This window comes from Leucoraja erinacea, chromosome 35 (genome assembly GCF_028641065.1).
Source record: "Leucoraja erinacea ecotype New England chromosome 35, Leri_hhj_1, whole genome shotgun sequence".
In the NCBI taxonomy this organism is placed as follows: domain Eukaryota; kingdom Metazoa; phylum Chordata; class Chondrichthyes; order Rajiformes; family Rajidae; genus Leucoraja; species Leucoraja erinaceus.
The window spans coordinates 7,350,158-7,366,569 of NC_073411.1; the positions used below are offsets into that span (position 1 = coordinate 7,350,158).

At 44.3% G+C, this 16,412-nt stretch overlaps 1 protein-coding gene across 1 annotated transcript in view; it reads right to left on the reverse strand.

Moving 5' to 3' along the window:
- Window positions 1–5,013, reverse strand: part of slc23a2 (solute carrier family 23 member 2) — a 51,985-nt gene extending 46,972 nt beyond the window's left edge. The window contains exons 1-2 of the mRNA XM_055662197.1: window positions 4,583–5,013; window positions 2,129–2,418 (exon numbers count right to left, since the gene is read on the reverse strand). Coding sequence (XP_055518172.1) covers window positions 2,129–2,236 — 108 coding nt within the window. The 5' untranslated portion in view covers window positions 2,237–2,418; window positions 4,583–5,013. The remainder of the gene's footprint in view (window positions 1–2,128; window positions 2,419–4,582) is intronic.
- Window positions 5,014–16,412: the final 11,399 nt, after the last annotated feature.

Genomic DNA, 16,412 nt, shown 5'->3' on the forward strand with positions numbered 1-16,412 from the left:
AGTTAAGAGTTGAAATATGCTGCTTCTTGGAACACACCTATCTAAAGCATTCCACAGGATCATTAATAAAAGATGCATTTCCATTGGAGTCCTTACATCCCTTTCAGACATAGAGTGCTTTTGTAAAGCAGTCAGTGTTACATACAAAAGTTGGCAGACAGTGTAACTCGGCAAGCTGACACAAACAACACCGTAACAGTGACAAGGCAATCGGCTTGTAATGTTTATCAAGGGATACTTATTGACAGGTATCACAGAATAACCCTCTCTATTCCTCAAAATATCGCCACAGAAAATGTTATGTCCATCTTTGGCATAAAATGTCATGACAGGATTTGCACTGGAGTGTCAGAGAATGATTTTTCTGCTTGTTGTCTGGAGCGGGTCTCGAACCCACCACCTTCTGACTGCTAACAACCCACCTTCAGCAAACATCCAGATATGGTGTCTGACCCAGCCGAGTTACTCCAGCATTGCATCTATCTTGCCAAAGACAATTGGGTTTGCACTTGTGTAGCTGGCTTATGGGGAAAGGCTGCAGTGTGGAGGATATATCATATCATTCTTTCAAAAGACCATATTGTGAGAGTCCAGAACCAGGGGTTACAGCTTAAGAATAAGGATTAGGCCATTTAGGACTGAGATGAGGAAAAACGTTTTCACCCAGAGTTGTGAATGTGGAATTCTCTGCCACGGTAGGCGGTGGAGGCTAATTACCTGGATGTTTTCAAGTAAGAGTTAGATATAACACTTAAGGCTAACGGAATCAAGGGACATGGGGAGAAAGCAGGAACGGGGTACTAATTTTAGGTGATCAGCCATGATCATATTGAATGGCAGTGTTGGCTCGAAGGCACCTATTTCCTATGTTTCTATGAAAACGCAGAATCGATCCTGTCATTCTTTTTATGGGATTGAGTGTCCCACTGTTGGCCTCTCTCTCTTTCTCTCTCTCATTCACTCACACATAGAAACACAGAGGTCCCAAACATAGGATTGAATGCTTTCTCCGCTAGAACTCATGCAGGATCTAAACGTTCTTTCGGCCACCACAAATGCTACCCAACTTCACCGAGTTCCACCAGCAGCTCGTATTTTGCTCCCTCTGGGTCTAATCTCAGCGCTACTTCTACCTGGCATCTACCGCATGTCAGAATTTAATCATTCCCACCACTGGCAGCCATTCAATCGTTCATCAGCCAAGCCTGGAATTCAGGGCTGCACTGCCTCACAGCGCTAGAGATAGGGGTTCGATCCCCACCTCGGGCGTGTCTGCGCTGAGTTTGTACGTGCTCCCTGCGACCACGTGGGTCTCCTCCGGGTGCTCTGGTTCCCTCCCACATCCCAAATACGTGCAGATTTGTAGGTCGACACAAAGCGCTGGAGTAACTCTGCAGGTCAGGTGGCACCTCTGGGGAAAAACCTTGGATGACGACAGTCTGAAGAAGGGTCCTGGCCCGAGATGTCACCGATCCTTTCTCTCCAGAGATGCTGCCTGACCCGCTGAGTTATTCCATCACTTTGCATCTATATTTTAATATAAGCCAGCATCTGCAGCTCTTTCTTTCTACAGACTTGTAGGTTAAGTGGAAGGGAAAATTGGATAACATAGAACCAGTGGGAACGGGAGATCGATGGACGGCACAAAGCCGGTGGGGCTGAAGGGCCTGTTTACATGCTGTATCTTTCAATTTAAAAAAAATCAATGAATTCTCTCCTTAAACCTCTCTCCTTTGCTCAATGACGCTCCTTATAAAGCGTCTCGTCAGCTAGACCTTCCCTCATGTGCCCTGTTAAAGGGCAGTGTGACATATATTGATTCCCTCATGCTCAGTACAGAATGCCACACGAGATCCTTCTTCCCTGTGGCTAACAAACTGTACAACTCCTCCCCCCTTCTGTCATGGAGTAGACTGACTCCCCAACCCCCCCCCATCCCCCAATCTTTGCACATCCCCAATCCTTTCCACTCGTCACTTTAATTTCACGTTTCATGGATTTTGTATTTTATAACTGTTGGCAGATCAATTTCTCTCCTGCGATAAATAAAAGTTTTATTGTCTCGTACTCAGGCTGCTTTCTAAGTGGGTGCAAGGTGCAACATGAATGCATGTTGGTCGACTCTTACCGGCTCTGGGTAGAATGAAGCTGAGTGTTTCTCATCCTCGTACTTGCTATCGGAGGTGCTCCCGGGCTCCATGCTGCCCTTGGTGGTTGTATTTCTGCCGATTCCCATCAGTTTCCACGAGGAACAGGGACGGAGGGGGTTGAGCGTCTGGTACGAAAATACAGCAGGGAGTAGACTGGGGAGGGGGGTCAGTTTTCCCACACACCAGCCCCCAGGGACAGTCAGGTATCGATCAGATGCTCTGCTGACATGACTTGACAATCCAGACGAGTTTGCATACGTCACTAGGTCTGAAAATCAAATAGAAAGTAAAACAGATTACGCTTCAATTTGAGAATCTGGAACCAGCCTACCATGCAATTACAGACTGGCAAGATGAAACTATGCCCAGCAATTATCTTAATAAATGCCATCATTTCACCCTACTTCTTCTTGCGTATGGCGTGCACAGCCTAAAGTTGTAGGTCAACTTGTTCTATTTGATCTTATTTGATTGTGCACGCCGGGTTGATTGCATTCGTTGAAACAAGGCGGACCACGTGAAGGTTGCAATCTCCCACCCCATTTCACCATACAATAGGCAAGGAACGAAAATTCCATCTGTCAGTTTATAAAGCAACATTTCATACATCTCTGATCTGGGCAGAACTGCTTTAAGCAGTAGAGTTGCTGCCTTACAGCGACAGAGGCCCAGGTTAGGTCCTAACTATGGTTGCTGTCTGTACAGAGTTCAGGTCCTCTGGTTTCCTCCCACTCTCCAAAGATATACAGGTTTGCAGGTTAATTAGCTTTGGTAAATTGTAAAAATGGGTTTAGTGTACAGGGTTGGCACGGACTCAGTGGGCTGAAGGGCCTGTTTCAAAACTGTATCTCTAAAGTCTAAAGGTCTGTTTAACAATATCAATTCACACATCACAGGCAGGTTCGATAGTGGCATTTAAGAGGTTTTTAGATAGGAACATGGGTGTGCAGGGAATGGAGGAATATGGATTATGTACAGGCAGATAAATGTTGGCCGGCATAGACATTGTGGGTCAAAGAGCCTGATCTTGTGCTGGACTGTTCTACATGGTGTGGCTCGAGTTCCCAGTTTCCACAGAATCATGTACAGGCAGATGTTCGACAAAAAGCATTGTGTGCCGAAGGGCACCTTCCCGTGTTGTAACTATTCTCTGCTCTTAAAGTTCAGCCTTCTCCCACATGCTGCCGATAACAAAAGCAAACACGTTGCTTGGGAACTAGTTACGTAATCTCAGTTACAACAGGCGCCATGAGTTTGCAAATTTAAGGTATTTGAAGTGAACAGTGAGATGATGAAGATAGATACCTCTCACGGGAGACGTGTGTGTGTGTGTGTGTGTGTGTTAGCGAGAGGGAGAGGAGGGGGAATGACTGTATACGCGCGTTTAGGCTTATGATGTTTAGACACGAGCACTTGAAATTCACACGAGAAGCCGCCATGAAAATAAAGCCCATGCCACCCCCCAAAAAATAATTATAAAACATCCACACAGCCTCCACCGCCAAGATCTTGTGTAACACAATTTAACAGCAGAACGGGGAAAGCGCTGGATCTGATAACTGGGGAGCGCGATCAATGAATGTAATAGAAGGGGGGAAGAGAAAGTGGAGGTCACTGCAATCCGTGGCATTGTCTTCTTAACCCTTCCATCTTCACAGCGCGCTGTCATTCTCTCAATACAGGGACATTATCCCCATTTATGAAATCTCTCCTTTTTTTCTCACCCCCCCCCCCCCCCCCCCCCCCCTTCTCTCCCTCCCTCCCTGTCCTTCCTTCTCTCTCTCTCTCCTTCCCCTTCCCTCTCTCTTTCTTCCCCCTCTCTCCCCTCCTTCCCCCTCTCTCTCCCTCCTTCCCCCTCCCCTCTTATTTCTCCCTCCCCTTCTCTCCCTCCTCTCTCCCATTCTCTCTCATTCTCCCTCTCCTTCTCTTTCTCCCCCTTCTCTCTCATTCTCTCTCCCGCCTCCTCTCTTCCTCCTTCCCCTCCCATCTTCTTTCTCTCCCCTTCTCTCTCATTCTCTCTCTCCCGCCTCCTCTCTTCCTTCTCCCCCTCCCCTCTTCTTTCTCCCTCCCCTTCTCTTCCTCCTCTCTCTCCCCTTCTCCTTCCCTCTCTCCCACCCCTTCTCTCTCATTCTCTCCCTCTCCCCTCTCTCCTTCCCGCTCTCTATAATTGCTGCGAGCCGGTGGCCGGTGGCAGGAATGAAGGCCAGAGAGAGGGGGAAGCTTGCGAGACAAACCCATCCACCTCCAGGCTCCCGTCTGCAAAGTTGTTTCCAGCCGAGGCCAGCGCAGCCTGACAACAACCGGGTGAAAGTGACATGAAAACTGCTGCAATAACGGGAAGGGGCAAAGCGTGCTCTGGTAGATGCAAGCTGAGCTGCATGGGGGTGGTGCAGCTGCACCGGCTGGCCGTGCATGGAGAGAGATGTCTTTACCTTGCTAGCGAGGCCTCTCACCGCTCCTGCAACCCCACTGCCGGCTGCTACCGTGCCGGCTCGGGCTCCACAACCCAGGCTTCTCACCCACTGCTGTTCCTACACGGTGCTGGTTTGCAGCCGGAAGACATCACCAGACCCAGCTCTGCTCAACGTCATTCACAGCTTCACAGGGGAACACAACCAATTGCAGCCGCCTTCCAAACATGCACAGCCACTCACTTAGCAAATAAAAAGCGCCATCTGCAGTCACCCTGTGATGTGAACAGCTAACCTGTTCATTGCACAGAATGTCCTGGAGGCAGTCCTCTAGAGATCATGATTTTACAGGAAAATTAAAAAATCCCCCTGTAGGAATAGGCAACCCAAGCCACACTGTGTACACGCAGAACAGCACAACACAAGATCTTGTATAGGCCCTGATCTTGTATCTCTGTGTCTTCCTCTGCCCTGACTAACAGTCTGAAGCAGGGGATAGACACAAAATGCTGGAGTTACTCAACGGGACAGGCAGCATCTCTGGAGAGAAGGAATGGGTGACATTTCTTGTCAAGACCTTTCTTCAGACTTTAAGTCTGAGGCAAGGTCTCGACCCGAAACATCCCCCATTTCTTCTATCCAGAGATGCTGCCTGTCCCGCTGAGTTACTCCAGTATGTAGAATTTTGTGTTTGCCTTCGGTTTAAACCAGCATCTGCAGTTGTTTTCTACACAATATCAGGCCTGTGCCCACAATGTCTGGGAATGGGGAGATATGGATCATGTGTAGGAAGAGAAGATTTAGTTTGTCTTGGCTTCGTGTTCTGCATGCACATTGTGGGCAGAAGTGCACATCCCTGTTCTACAAAACTTAAATAGACAATAGGTGCTGGAGTAGGCCATTTGGCCCTTCGAGCCAGCACCACCATTCAATGTGATTATGGCTGATCATCCCCAATCAGTACCCCATTCCTCCCCATATCCCCTGACTCCACTATTTTTAAGAGCCCTATCTAGCTCTCTCTTGAAAGCATCCAGAGAACCTGTCTCCACTGCTCTGGGAGTCAGAGAATTCCACAGACTCACCACTCTCTGTGAGAAAAGGTGTTTCCTCGTCTCCGTTCTAAATAGCTTACTCCTTATTCTTCAGGGGAATTAAAAACAATTCTAGAGGATGAGAGGGAACAGAGTGTAACATGTATATGAAGCACCCTTTTGCATGAATCAGCACATTACCCCAGGTAGAAAAGAGGTTAGATTAACTTGGCATCATGTTGGGTGCAGATATTGTTGGCCAAAGAGACTGTTCCCATGCTGTACTATTCTGTGTACCTTGGTAAATTCACGTCAAAATTCATCTCTCCTCTCCAGTGTAATCACATTTTCCTGTAATGTGGTGACTAGAACTGTCCATTAGACTTAAGCTGTGGCAAGATACAAGATACATTTATTTGCACATGTACCAATTGGTACAGTGAAATGTGTGGTCGCCATACGCCCATACGAATAATAATGAGCACGATAGTCTTTAACACAGACATCCCCACACAGCGGAATCAAAGTTTCCCACTGTGAGGGAAGGCACCAAAATTCAGTCATCCTCCTCTGTTGTTCACCCGTGGTCAGGGGGGCTCCAAACCGCTATGGGCGGCCCGATGTTCAGGCCCTCTCGCCGGGATGATGGAACTCCGACATCGGAACGGGAGAACCACCTCAACGGCTTTGACATCCGAATCGGCCACTTCCTACCACGTCCGCGGCTCCCGAAGTCCACAGGCCGCGCTGGGCGTAGATTCAACGCTGGCGGCCCTCGTCAAAGGGTCCCAGGACACAGCGATGTTGAAGTCAGCGCCGCCCGCGCTGGGAGCTCTACGAACCACAGCTCCGGAGCTTCACACGGCGATCCAGGTAGGCATCGCCCGCTCCGTGGTGAATCCAGTGCTGCCCCGCCGCCGCTGAGGCTTTGGCCGATCCCCGGCAGGAAAGGCCGCGCCAATCCAGTTGGATGGGGGCGAGGATGCAACTCGGAGAATAGTCGCATCCTCGACAGGAAGTGACTGGGAAACGGTTTCCCCCTTACCCTACCCCCCTCCCCCACATAGAAAAACTAAAGAAACCTCCAAAACACACTTTTAAAACAGACTAAAAATTAAAAAAAGATAGAAAAACAGACAGACCGTAGGCAGAAGCTGCCATCAATGTGGCGCCCCTAGTGGTAGCAAGATAAGCATTGTAAATACTGTAACATAACCTCCATGCTGTTCAGTGAAGGCCAACATGCCATTGGCTTTCATCACTGCCTGCTGTACCCGCATGCTTACTTTCAGAGACTGATGTACAAGCGCACCCACGTCTCGTTGCACCTCCCCTTCTCCTAATTTGACACCATTCAGATAATAATCTGCCTTCCTGTTCTTGCCACCAAAGTGAATAAGCTCACATTTATCTACATTATACTGCATCTGCCATGCTTCTGCCCACTCATCCAACCTATCCAAGTCGCCTTGCAGCCTCATAGCATCCTCATCGCAGCTCACACCGCTACCAGCCGCAAACGTAGAGATGTTTGTGGTGCTGACTTTAACATCGCGGAGCCTGGGATCTCTCGCCGAGATCGCCTTTGTTGGAGCTCCGACCAGCGCGGCCTGTGGGATTCGGGAGCCACGGTCTCCGGTAAGGAAGCGGCCGTTCCAGGTATTCCAAGCCGCTGAGAGCATAATCATCATCTGGCGAGAGGGCATGAAACATCGGGCCGACTATGGGGTGAACAAGACGATGAGGACTGGACTTTGTGCCTTCCCCCACAGTGGGAACCATTATGGGGGGATGTTTTTATGTTTAATGTTAAATTCTTATTTAATGTTGTGTTGTATTCTTATTAGTGTGCTGCAATGGCAACTCGAATTTCACTACATCAATTGGTGTATGCGGCATTAAATTAACCATTGAACCCTTGAACTTTTGATACCTTTCAGTTCCTCCCTCCCACTAGATTTTCGGGACATTGTTTATGTATTCCTTAGTGAATACAGAACAAAAGTACTCGTTAAACTGTTCTGTCATTTCCTTGTTTCCCATTATAAATTCACTTATCTCTGACTGTAAGGGACCTACATTAGTTTTCACTAATCTTTTCCTTTTTACATGTAGAAACGTGTACAGTCAGTTTTTATATTCCCCGCAAGCTTTCTTTCATTTTCTTTTTTCCTCCTCTTAATTAACCCCTTTGTCCTCCTCTGTTGAGTTCTAAATTTCTCTCAGTCCTCTGGTTTGCCGCTTCTTCGGGCCAATTTATATGCCTCTGCCTTGGCTTTAACACTGTCCTTGACTTCCCCCTTCAGCCACGGTTGAGCCGCCATCCCAGTTTTATTTTTTCACCAGACAGGGATGAACAATTTCTGGAGGTAATCCATGCAGTCTTTAAATCTTCGTCATTGCATCTCCACTGTCAGCCCTTTAAGTATACTGTAATTTACTAGTCTATCCTAGCCAATTCCCACAATACCTTCAAAGTCTCTTTTATTCAATTTCAGAACTCTAATCTCTGAGTGTCACTCTCTACCCTAACGCAGAATTCCACTGTTGCACAACAAGATCGCTAACTAATCCTTCCTTATTACACAATACCCAGTATAGGATGCCCTACCCTCTAGTCAGTTCCTCTACATATTGATTAAAAACCCATCCCTTCTGCATTCCAGAAAATCCTCCTTCTCAGCGCTGCTATCAATTTGGTTGGCCCAGTCTGTATGTAGATTAAAGTCACCCATGATAACTGTTGTACCTTTGCCACACACATCCCTAATTTCCTGCTTGATGCTATCCCCAACCACCCTAATGCTGCTTGGAGGTCTATACAACTTCATCAAGCGTTTTCTGCCCTTGGCTATTTCGCAATTCTAGTCATACCGATTCTACAGCATCCAAGCTAATGTCTCAACTTGCTATTGCATGATTCTCCTCTTTAACCAGCAATGCCACCCTGCCTCCTCTTCCCTTCTGTCTATCCTTCCTGAATATCAAATACCCCTACATGTTTAGCTCTCAGCCTTGGTCACCCTGGAGCCATGTTTCCATAATTCCAACCATATCATATCCCTTAACTACTAACTGCGCATTCAGTTCATCCACCTTATTTCAAATGCTCCCTGCATTAAGGCACAAAGCTTTCAGGTTCGTTTTTCTTATCTCATACCTTTTGCTTGTCCTCCTTTTATGGCCCTCTGTCTCCTTGCATTTGGTCCCATCCCCCGCCCTGGTAGATTAAACGTGACCTTTCCTACACTCTCTTTCCCATTAGCTGCACGGATACACGTGTGTCCCCCCCCCACCCCCCACCACTTTTTAGGTTAAACCCACCCATGCAGCACTAGACAACCTGCCTGCCAGAATGTTGGTCCCCTTCCAATTAAGGTGCAACCCGTCCCCTTTGTACAGGCCACCACTGCCCCAGAAGAGATTCCCGTGATCTAGAAATCTAAATTCCTGCCCCCTGCCCCACCTTCTCAGCCACACATTCAGACCCCCTATCTCCCTGTTCCTACCCTCACTAGCACGAGGTACTGGAAGCAACCTAGAGATAACCACCATAGAAGTCCTGCTTTTCAGCCTCCTCCCTAGTTCTCTATACTCGCGTTGCAGTACCTCCTTCCACTTCATTTGTGCCTTCATGCACAACTACTTCCAGCTGCTGACCTTCCCTCTCAAGGATGTTCCGAAGTTAGTCTGACATCTTGGCACCAAAGAGGCAACACACCATCTGAATCTCCTGTCCGCACCTCGGCAATGGATTCACCCATCATTATGGCCCTGTCTGATGTCGGTCTCTTCTCAGTACTAGGATTTGAGTCACAGACCTGTCCCGCCGCTCTGGACTGGACTGGAAGCGTCGTCTGACCCGACAGCTCCCAGGATGATTCAGTTGCCTGATAACAGTTGGGAAGAAACTGTCCCCAATTCTGGTGGGGTACGTTTTCACACTTCTATACATTTTGCCTGTTGGGGGAGGGGAGAAGAGGGAGTGGCCGGGGTGCGACTCATCCTTAATTATGCTGCTGGCCTTGCAGAGGCAGCGTGAGGTATAAATGGAGTTAATACAAGGGAGGTCTGGACGCCCCTCACAATTTGCTGCAATTCCTTGCAATCTTGGATGGAGCTGTTCCCAAACCAAGCTGTGATGCATCCTGTTATATTCAAAGATTTGTTTAATAAAGAAAGGAATCTCCTGTGCCATTTGTTTATATTATCTCATTCATCCGTCCTGGAACATTTGAGGATCTGAGACCTGCATGTTTAGCTCCCAGCCTTGATCACCCTGGAGCCATGTCTCCATAATTCCAACCATATCATATCCCTTAACTACTAATGCCAGGGATATGGGTTAGTTCCCAATTACGGGGGCTTGCCTGTGCGAAGTTTGTATGTTCTCCCCGTGACTTTTCTCCGCGTGGGTTTTCTCCGAGATCTTTGGTTTCTTCCCACACTCCTCAGATGTGCAGGTTTATAGGTTAATTTGCTTGGTATAAATGTACATTGTCCCTAATGTGTGTAGGATAGTGTTAATGTGCAGGGATTGCTGGTCTGTGCAGACTCGATGAGCCGAAGGTCCTGTTACTCTGCTGTATCGCTGAACTAAATTATTTCTCTCATGAGAAAAATACTGGATTGTTGTAAAACCTTATGGGTTTAAAATACCCTCCAGGGAAGGAAATCTCCCCAAACGACCCTTCCTGGCCCATATGTTACCTGTCGATCCACTAATGCCCTTGACATTTCACTCCCTCTTCAATGCAAGAACAATCACGACCAAATAACACATTTTAGCATGATCAGCAAAGTCCACATTAGGTAAAAAACTTATCACATTAGAAAAGTGACCTCAAAAGTACTTATTTGGTTGAAAAGTTCTTCAAGGGCCCTTGAATTATCAAGGAACAATAACAAAATATTATTACAGACATATCAATGAACAAACTAAAAGATTATAGTATGAATAGAACTATCAAAATAATATGGATGAGATATTACAATAGTTTGGTTTAGTTTAGTGTAGTTTAGTTTAGTATTGTAAACCAATATTAGTATATTGTATAATGTTTGAATTTACACAATACATAATGAGCATTTATATTTGCATTTATATAATTACATTTATATAATGAACAGGTTACCTATTACATCAGAGTTCCACCAGCGCTCAATGCAAATCAAAAAGTACCTTTGATTGTATAAGTACTGTAAAGTATTTAATAAGGCTTTTTATTTGTTGAGTTCTATCCTGTCAGCAGAAAGACTTAACCTGATTACAAGCAAACCATCCACAGTGTACAGATACAGGATAAAGCGAATAACATCTAGTGCAAGATAAAGTCCAGTAAAATCCGATTAAAGATAGTCCGAGGGTCTCCAATGAGGTAGGTATTACTAGCTCAGGACCATTGATCCAGGATGATTCAGTTGCCTGGGAAGAAACCGTCCCTGAATCTGGAGGCATGTGTTTTCACACTACTGTATCCATTGCCCGATGGAAAAAGAGGGAGAATAGCCCAATAGTTTCACGCTTCTTATTATTGAGATGAATTTTTATTATTAAAACTTAATTTAAAAAAAATCTGATGAACTGAGCAAGATGACAAATATTAAATAATTATTTTAGTTGCAGTGTGTTAGGTGGATAGAACAGGTGAACACGTCATTACATTGATGACTAATGAAATGAATGCATTTAAAATGGAAAATAAAAGATGATCAGTCTGGAAGATTAAGAGCCATTGTCCAAATGGATTGCATCCATGCATTTTAAGAGAATCAAGTGAAGAGAAGGTAGAGGCATTATCAAAATTATTTAATAATTGATTAGAAAATGTCGAGATAATATATTGGCAAATAACACATTATGGAGATACAATAAATCACAGAAGCTGAAATTTTGAGCATGAAAACCAGAGAAACTCAGCAGGTCAGGCAGTATCTGTGGGGGGAATTGAACAGGCAATGTTTTGGGTCTGAAGAAGGGGCCCGACCCAAAACGTTGCCTGCCTATTTCCCTCCACAGATTCCACCTGATCTGCTGAGATCCTCCAGCACTTCATGTCTGCAGAATGGTCTCAACCCGTAATGTTGCCCGTTTATTTCTCTCAGTAGAGACTGCCTGGCTCACTGAGTTCCTCCAGCACTTTGTTGTGTAATATTTGATTTAAGTATTTAAACAGGTACGTGGATGGGAAAGGTTTAGAGGGAAATGGGCCAAATACGCACTGGCAGAACTAGTGTATCTTGATTGGCATGATTGGGCATGATTCCCAAAGGGCGTGATTCCCCGCTGTATGACTCTATGACTAGGTAATGGGGAAAGTTACTGAGCTGAATGTCAGCGGGAAGATGAGGGGAGGAGGGTTTTCTCCAAGCAGGATCAGAGTTAGTAGGAGGGTTGATAGTCAGATGGGTGGCAGGAGAAGGGTGGGATATGGAGAGATGGGGTTGATCGGGGAGGGGTCAGGAAGACAGGAATGGGATCCGTACATTAGGAAATGAATTTGGAGGATTGAGGATTGAGATTGTAGGGGTTGGAGAGTGAGAATCAGCAGCAGGGACTGGGTCTGGACCTTGGAGAAAGGGAGCTCAGAAACAAGATCAGTCAGACCTGTTCCTCAGAGAGTGGAATTATATTACAGAGAGGGTTGGGTAATGAGGCCGTGTGGGACAAGATAACACACAGGAGAACTGTGTGTGGGAGATAGCTAATGCGAGAAACTGCTTAACCAAAGAGTAAAATATTTTAATATAACACACTTTTGTTTAGTTTAGAGATGCAGTGTGGAAACAGGCCCTTCGACCCACCGAGCCAGCAATAACCAGTCAACATCCCATAGACTAGCACTAGGGAAAATTGACAACTTTTACCAAAGACAAGTTAGGCTACAAACCTGTACATCTTTGGAATGGGGGATGAAACTGGAGCACCAGGAGCAAACCCAAGTGGCCACTGGCAGAACGTACAAACTCTGCACAGACAGCACCCGAGGTCAGGATCGAATCTGGGTCGCTGGCGCTGGAAGGGAGCAACTTTCCCACGATACCACTGTGCCACCTCTTAAACTAGGGACTTGAACTATGTATTCATTGGTATAAGGTAGAAAAGCAAAGTGCAGTGGTCAGTTGAAAAAAAAAATGCAATCTGTAAAGAATGTGTTGAAACATAATTATCTTTACGAATTGGAGGGTGTGGAAGTCATGGGGTTGTGTTTGCAGCAGATAAACAGCCTGGGACTGAATGGATACATTGGGTCTACCAGAAAAATGGTATTGGTGTATGGTACTTGAAACATGTGGGGCGAGAGAGATGGAGAGGACAGAGGTGGGTGGGGTGGTTGAAACATGCAAACGGATGTGTGGCTGAGGCAAGCGATATCTGTGGCAGAGTTTCAGACAATAAATGTGGGGACTTTTAAAGGAGCACCTTTGTCTGGGAGAGAGTTAGCAGAGATAATCAAGAATGCTCAACCTGCAAAGAAGAGATGGCGAGAATAATAAAAGAGACAGAAAATGCATTTTGGAAAGGAACGAGGTTTAACTCCGGAAATGAGTAGTTAGCGTGTTCGATTGAGGAGTAAAAGAGGAAAAGGTACGAGATATAATAAGGGGAGAGGCTGGGAGCTTAGGGGGAGGGAAGAGAACGTGAATCATGTACCGGGTAGCCGCACGGGCCCGATCCACCCGCCGAACCACTGCGGCACCGACAACCGGAATGTGCCTCGGTAGGCCCGACTCACCCCAATGGCCTCCAAGGAGACTGTGGATAAACCAGGCAGCAAGGTCTGCCGGGACGAAGGAGCCTCAGCGAGGTGTCGACGGGAGCCTCGGCAGCAGCAGCGTGAGCCTTGACGGCATCGGAATCCCGGCGGTGGTGGTGCCTCGGCGGAACGGGAGCCTCGGCGGCAGTGGGGGACCCGGTGTGGCGGAGAAGGGGGGCACTCTAGTTTAGAATCCTCTGCCCAGGGGATAAGTCTGTGTTTGTTTGTTTGTTTGTTCATTTGCCGATGCAGACCAATTTCCCTCCGGGGATGAATAAAGTTTTATCGTATCGTATCGTATAGTCTTTGCGCTGACTGGTTATCACGCAACCAAAAAGATTATCACTGTACCTCGGTGCACATGACAATAAACTAAACTAAACTAGTCAGCATGATACAGCATTTTGAAAGAGATCACGTTTCCAAAAGGGGAACGCCCTTATGGAAACATGCCAAGGCACAAATTACATAACAAATGTATTACATAGAAAATAAGTGCAGGAGTAGGCCATTCAATATGATCATGGCTGATCATCCAACTCAGTATCCTGTACCTGCCTTCTCTCCATACCCCCTGATCCCTTTAGCCACAAGGGCCACATCTAACTCCCTCTTAAATATAGCCAATGAACTGGCCTCAACTACCTTCTGCAGGAGAGAATTCCAGAGATTCACCACTCTCTGTGTGAAAAAAGTTTTCCTCATCTCGGTCCTAAAAGATTTCCCCCTTATCCTTAAACTGTGACCCCTTGTTCTGGACTTCCCCAACATCGGGAACAATCTTCCTGCATGTAGCCTTAAGAATTTTGTAAGTTTCTATAAGATCCCCCCTCAATCTTCTAAATTCTAGCGAGTACAAACCGAGTCTATCCAGTCTTTCTTCATAAATTGTATTGTGCTTATAACAAACCTACGTCCACCTAGTTACGAGTTATATATTACCTATTATTGTAATAATAATAATTATAATTATAGGTAATTATATATATATATATATATACCTAGTTCCCTTTACATGAATGCGATCATAACTCACCCATGCAATGTGGCAATAGAATTGTCCCTGTTGTTGCCAAGGATGGAGTGCCACATATTGACATGTACAAGGATAAATCATACTGACATCCAATGGCAAAATTCAAGAATGACATGAAATAACTCAGAGATGTTGCGATTGCGTTTGACTCTGAAGCAACTTGAATTTCAAAATGTTTCTTGGAGAAAAATAATTAAATTTCCGATGCATATTTTACCAAGCTTTCTATTCAGTTGCACATCTTGATTTACAATACAGTATGTGTAGGAAGGCACTGCAGATGCTGGTTTAAGCCGAAGATAGACATACAAAATGCTGGATTAACTCAGCGGGACAGACAGCATCTCTGGATAGAAGGAATGGGTGACGTTTCAGGTCAAGACCTTTCTTCGGTCTTGTTTTCAAAATTATTACATTTCTGATGCAAGGAACGAATGTTTAATAAAAAATTTTTTTTATTAGAAGCATATACGTATCATAACCAAAACAGAATTAGTTTATCAATTACATATTAACACAGCTTCTATTCATTTATTTTTTAAATAGGTTTTTTGAAAGCTATAGAAAGTAGGGAGGGAGAAAAAATAAAAAAATAAAAGGAATTACCAATAACACAATTTTGGAGATAGGTCCATAAATTATAAAGTGTAATTGTTCATCCAATCCTGGATTAAAGTTTCAGTTAAGATTCCGTGCTGAACCAATTTACCCATTCAGAAAATCAATAAATGGAGACCATATTCTAGCAAATAATTCTGGTTTGTCAATTAAGCCAAGTCTAATTTTTTCCAAGTGGAAGGTCTCAGACATCTCCATAATCCACATTTTAATTGTGGGGGTTGTTGGGTTTTTCCAAAATTTTAATATTAATTTTTCCCAATTATTATACTATAGTCAAGGAAATTTATTTGATTTATTGTAAGTTTTAAGCTTTCTGATATTCCTAATATTATTAGTTTTGGATCAGGATCCAATTGGATATTAACAACATCAGAAATAATGTAAAAAATATCCATCCAGAAATGTTTTATTTTTGTACAGTTTACAAAAGTATGAGTTAAATTAGCTGCTAAATATTGACATTTGTCACAGATAGGAGAAATATTTGTAAAACTCTATTTAATTTTGTTTTAGAATAGTGCAATCTATGTAGTGCTATGTAGTACTTTAAATTGAATTAAAGAGTGTAAGGCATTTAACAAGCATTGATGTATATGTTGTAAACTTTCATCCCATATATCTTTCATTGTAGGTTGAGCTAGTTCATTTTCGCATGCTTGTCTATATAGTTCCGTCGACGGGACCTCAAAGATCTAAAAGAATATTATAAATGTGAGATATTAATTTATCTGTGTTAGTATTTTTATTCAAACATTCATCAAGGATCCCTGGCTCCCTAGTTCTATATTCTTGTGTATGTAATTTAACATAATCTCTAAGTTGTAGATATCTAAAAAAATTATTTGAATGTAGTCCGTAATTCTGTTGTAACTCCTGAAATGACAGAAACATACCTTTTCTGTAAAGGTGTCCAACCCTTTTAAATCTATAATTTTTCCATTGTACAAAACCTTAATCCAACCTTTGTCGAACCCTTTTAATTCCAAAATGTTTCTATTGGACAAAACATTTATCCAACACAGAAGGTTTAAATGAAGAATTATTTACAATGGAGAGAAGGAGTGATAAATTATCCAATTTTAAAGTCATTTTTAATTGTTTCCAAGTTCGTATACCACTATATATTATTGGATTTTCACTATAAGTTTTTAAATTCAGTTTTGTGGGAGCTAACAAAATCGAGCCAATTTCAAAAGGTAAACAATCTTCCTTTTCCATCTTTAACCAATCTGGTTGTTGATCCATATCTTCCAACCTGAAGTTCATGTTTTTAATATTAACTGCGCAAAAATAAAATAAAAAAATTGGTAAAACTAATCCTCCATTCATGTTGGATTTACATAAATGTTTTTTACTTATTCTATGGTTCTTATAATCCCAAATAAAACTTGTAACAATAGAAT